This window comes from Ostrea edulis, chromosome 5 (genome assembly GCF_947568905.1).
Source record: "Ostrea edulis chromosome 5, xbOstEdul1.1, whole genome shotgun sequence".
In the NCBI taxonomy this organism is placed as follows: Eukaryota; Metazoa; Mollusca; class Bivalvia; order Ostreida; family Ostreidae; genus Ostrea; species Ostrea edulis.
The window spans coordinates 58,338,872-58,344,142 of record NC_079168.1 but is presented as its reverse complement, the minus strand read 5'-3'; the positions used below and the strand labels follow the sequence as shown (position 1 = coordinate 58,344,142).

The 5,271-nt window shown below is 34.8% G+C and overlaps 1 protein-coding gene across 1 annotated transcript; it reads left to right on the top strand.

Moving 5' to 3' along the window:
* Positions 1–977: 977 nt before the first annotated feature.
* LOC125652416 (homeobox protein Nkx-2.1-like) lies at positions 978–5,062 on the top strand. The gene is made up of 2 exons (XM_048881613.2): positions 978–1,462; positions 3,846–5,062. Exons 1-2 carry the CDS (start codon positions 1,132–1,134, stop codon positions 4,619–4,621), a joined length of 1,107 nt encoding a protein of 368 aa, XP_048737570.1. The 5' UTR covers positions 978–1,131; the 3' UTR covers positions 4,622–5,062.
* The last annotated feature ends 209 nt before the right edge of the window (positions 5,063–5,271 follow it).

The following is a 5,271-nucleotide window of genomic DNA, read 5'->3' as shown; positions in this document are numbered from 1 at the left end:
TAAAAACGTTAAACCTATGAACTATGTGGTTTTTGGTAATAAACATATAATAATATTGCATCCATTTATGTACTTGTAAGGGATTTTAAAGTGCAAATGAGATTTTTAAGTGTTTTGGAATATCATTCAAATATTCATTGCTATGTGGCTATGTTATTTCACAATTTTGTCATTCAAATGAAAAAAAGAAAAGATTTTAAAAAAAATTATATGCGATAGAATTGAGACAGGGAAGGGGAAAACAAATCATGTATGGTACGTTTACACTTGTCATCTGAAGTAGCGATTGTTTTATAATAAATACATGCCGCATGAAAATGGTATTGAATTCTGGAAAGCTGTTGCAGGATTGTGGAAATCAGTGTACACAGTTGTACTGAAGGGCTACTTATAACACAGGTGGAAATGTCGGCAACGACACACTGCCTGCATCAGCGGAATACCAATGTTTCTCGATTTTTTGGTTAAACTATCTAGGCTTGGAATGTTTACCAAGAATTTTCACATTTTCTCTATATTTTCAAAATTGATTTAGACGCAGTTTTCCTTAAAAATATTTAATTGAAAAAGAAAAGTACCACTTCTTTTAAATGAAATTTTGAAGTACAATTCATATAACAAAATTTAAAGTATCAGTATGTTTAGTCCTCATCTACTTTCAACTATACGAAGTGTTAGTGGAATACTTATTCTCTTCGAAATTCGTTTTAACTAGCTTGTCGATTGTAAAGATTTTCAATCCGCTCGATTTATTAGTAATGATTAAATATGGCCTGTAAATAGTAATTATCAAAGCAACACCTCCGTAGAACAGAATGAGTGATTTTGTATTTAATAAACCCTGAAAGACAGATTTAATTCTCATTACCACTTCCCTTAACAGAGGGAAGGCCGGCTAGTGGCCACCTACCAATCAATAAGGGGTGGAGCTACCCAGCAATGTCAACAAAGATAAACTTTATACGCATGCGTACTCTATCTTAAACTCATAATTTGTCAGGAATGAAAGATATACAATTGTGATAATATGTTTGACCGTCAAGATTGGCTCTTAACGTAACAAAGTATCGCTGGAGTAGCCTGAAAAACGCACACTCGGGAGAGGGACCCCTCTTGTCACACTTACAAGTTATGTCCCTCAGTCCTAAACAAACTACGCCGTTTTCCGTTACTGACATCCTTAGTCCTATTGAAGAAACTTACAAGAGAACCACCATTGAAGCTACTATCCCTCCCCTCAATCCTTACAGGAATCACACGCAGTACCCCAACCCTCAGATGGGCAGCATGAGTGTACCAGTCACCAACCCTTACCATGCAGGATATGTTCCTCAGCTTTCCCATCACGCCCCATCCTACACCTCCCAGTTCTGCAACGGGACGGAGTTTGGACATTACGGAGACCCTACAAGACACGGGTCCTCAAACTGGTATGGCACCAATCCGGACCCTAGACTTGCAAGTAAGTGTCATCTATGCTAACCCTTAAAAGTCATTCGCACAAGCTTTTCAGCACGGTAATGGGTACTTGATGAGTATTACCAAAGATTCGCCATGCTATTCGAGTGGTAATAAGACAGCGTAAGATTTTTCACTTCATCTTTCAAGAAGGCGGAAAACAGTGTTGAAGATTTTGCGCATTTATGACATGTAAAGTATAAGAATATCGTCTCGACATTGACATAAGATTTTTGTTATGATATAACTGGGTCAGTGTCTGCAGATATTTTTTGTCTAATTCCCGTGGTGGTTATCGCTACTTGTGATCAAAATGTCGAGACAACCCTAGAAGTTCCCAATGCGATTAGAATTTCTTCATTATATTTTCACCACAGGAAAAAGAAATTAGCATCTTAAAAATATAATCTAGCACGCCTAATTAGTTGAATTAAATAAGATAAAATGAATTGTGTTTTAAGCAGTAGTAAAGGCGTAATCCTATTGTGAATATATCTCTGCCTTGTTTACACGGCATTAATTATTACTTGTACTTTTAGGTATATACTTTTGAACACCTGTGAAAAAAAAATCCAAAAATTAGAACTAGAATTTTAAAAATGAGAATATTCAAATGTTAGGTTTAAACCTTTTGACAGATATGGACCCGTGTTAAGCTATGAAAATAGCCTCTGGTTGTGTTCGTTGAAGATTATGAAAAACAATTTATGAACACTTCAAAAGCACTTGCTTAATTTAGCGCAAAAATCGGATTGACTTTTCACAGGTTTTTGCCATATAAGATGTTACTACTTCACCGTACTTATCTACTGATTTTTCCGTGTGCCTTTTAGTTTCAATTTTTGGATATTTTGTGAAATTTTTATCATAAAACATTTAGTCTGAAAGTATAAATTGTTGTCAAGCCTAATATGCAAATAATTTCCGATGACTATTCGTAGATTTACTACAGAATTTACATAACTATGAGACAGAACGATCACCGCGTTATTACATCTCATTTTATAATTCTCTTCTGAAAATGTACTGAATATTTCTGATTTAGGAACTACTCGGGGGATTTAGTATTTACTCATGATATAACCACTTCAGTTTTTTGTCCCTTGGTTAGCTGCAACTCGACGAATGGATGTGTTTAAATTCAGTCCTCTGAAGTACCCGAGATAAAATACAGATAAAAGTCCGATTCCAACTGAATTCAAATTTTCTGATAACCAGACACAGGGTCCCCGCTAGTTCTCTAAGGTTTTAGTCATGAACAAACTTAGCAATGTTATCAATTCCGATTCATGGAGATAAAAATGTCTTACTATAAAAAAAAATATCGAAGAAGAAAAATACCACATATATAAGCTTGTAGAATATGGATGCATTAAAGAAAAAAGAAAAAGAAAACTGTTAAAATTTATGTTATATTATACTAGGCCATAACTGCTAAAATTTATGTTATATTATACAAGGCTATAAATATTAAAATTTATGTTATATTATACAAGGCCATGACTGTTAAAATTTATGTTATATTATACAATGTCATACAATGTAACTGTTAAAATTTACGTTATATTATACAAGGTTATAACTGTTAAAATTTATATTATATTATACAAGGTTATAACTGTTAAAATTTATGTTATATCATACAAGGCCATAACTGTTAAAATTTATGTTATATTATAATTTTTTGTTTCCGTTATGTTTCAAGCAGCGATAAAAACACACACCACAAAATGGAGTGACTAAGAGGGTAGGGTGTATTAAAAAGACACGGAAGTTTTGTTTTTATTTTAAATACTTTCTTTATATATCAAAAGAAAACCAAAATAAATAAAAATATTTCATATTTTTATGTATACCACCATATCAATCACTATGAAATCTTCAATCTATGTTTGTAAGGTACTGGATGAATTTAAACATAATCTTAATTCGCAATTTAGCATATGTCGAGTGGTAGTAAATATGAATGTAAAGTGAAAGTACTAGAATAAATAAGGAGGTGTATACACAATATTTAGATGTATCGTTCCATTCTGTCGCATCTACATGTTAATACCGTTTTCATGTATGTTTGGATTTTCTCCAAATATTTAGTACTACAGCTGGGTCACTCAATACCTATCATTGTCCGGACACCTGCAGGAAAGTGGACCTAATTTCCAATATCATTTTTATGTATTTCAATTGAATATTTTTTCTTCAAATAGATAGATAAATAATAACTTCTATAAACCCAAATAGAATACAATTGTTATGTAATCTATCTTTGAAAACTAAAATTCAGATCATTACTCTGACAACCACATCCGGCTTTTTATAAAACACGATCTCAATAAACTGTGATTAATTATTAGATACTCAAAGGGCTCGTTGTCTTTATTTTCCAGTATCCCGTTTGATGGGTGGTCCGAGTTCTTGTGCCATGTCTTCAATGTCGTCTGGCATGCATAATATGAATATGTCAGCATTAGGGGGACTGGACCAGCATAAGGCGGGAGGCATTCAGTTTCCAATCACCCAGAGAAGGAAGCGACGAGTACTGTTTTCACAAGCTCAGGTGTACGAGCTAGAAAGACGATTTAAACAACAGAAATATCTATCAGCCCCCGAGAGAGAACATTTAGCTAGCATGATCAATTTAACACCAACTCAGGTTAAAATATGGTTTCAAAACCACCGATACAAATGTAAACGACAGTTAAAGGACGCCAAAGAGAAAACCGATTCCTCGTCTCCTCCATCATCGCCAGCGTCCTCACAGCAAGATTCACCGCGCCAGCCGTCACCCAGAAAAGGAGCCGTGTCCATACTGGTAAAAGACGGAAAACCGTGTTCCGGTTCCGGAACATCAGACATAGAAAACCCGGTTCACCAAACACAACCTACGACGAATTCTCAGTCTAGACTGAGTGTAGGTCGTCAGGGAACGAACGGATCATCTCAAATGTCCTCTCATGATCAATCACCCAAACATTTGTCTCATGTCATGGCTAACTGTAACAATTCTACGCACAACTCCATTAATTCTCATTCAACCTACGGGGGAGGAATACATTCGGGACTTTATCCCTCAGTAAGCATGAATGGCGGCTTGGGGTCTCCTTACGGAATCAGTAGTAGATCATGGATAAAACCCGAGGGGAATGACTTTTACACCGGTTAGCTGAAGTGTTCAGTATTTAAGGAAAGAACTTTCCCCGATACATTGCGAGGACCCGTTTTACGGTAGGAATTATGACTTGCAAAGCGCCAAGCATTTATGTCCCCAAATTTAAACAGAACAATAAAATGCTGACAATCCCAATAAAAGACTGGTATAAAACTGCAATAACGTATCGATATCAAAGCAATGATGTCGGGATCGGGCGTCGGGACGGAAGACAGTGTTTGTATTCCGCGGATGGATATTATACTCCACTTGCGTCATTAATGGAATTGATGTGTAATTTCCTCTTCATCAAATAGTGCTTATTTTGTTGAGAACAAGATACAATAAAGTATACGCAACTTTATACATATATGAAAATGATTTTTCCATTTTCAGTAATTATGTTTTGTGTACTGAGTTTAGCAAATTAGGAATAAATTATTGATGGATTAAAAATTTCTTTTTTGTCATGAATGATCCAGCTTAAGTTTTTTAAATAGTCAATCTTTGAGAGAACTTAGAAAAATAAAACTAACTTAACAAAAAACTGTAATGTTCGTGCCACAAAATTTCTACAATTCCAAATTCATTTTGTTTATATAATTGAGGCGATGTTCATATGTATGTTTCTACCGTGAGCCTTTTATGCAACACCTGAAATAAAA

What these genes read in the sequence shown, in the direction of transcription:
- LOC125652416 (XM_048881613.2), top strand. Translation starts at nt 1,132, where the DNA reads ATGTCCCTCAGTCCTAAACAAACTACGCCGTTTTCCGTTACTGACATC. An exon ending in TCCGGACCCTAGACTTGCAA is followed by an intron (nt 1,463 to 3,845) that starts GTAAGTGTCATC and finishes TTTATTTTCCAG; the next exon opens with TATCCCGTTTGATGGGTGGT.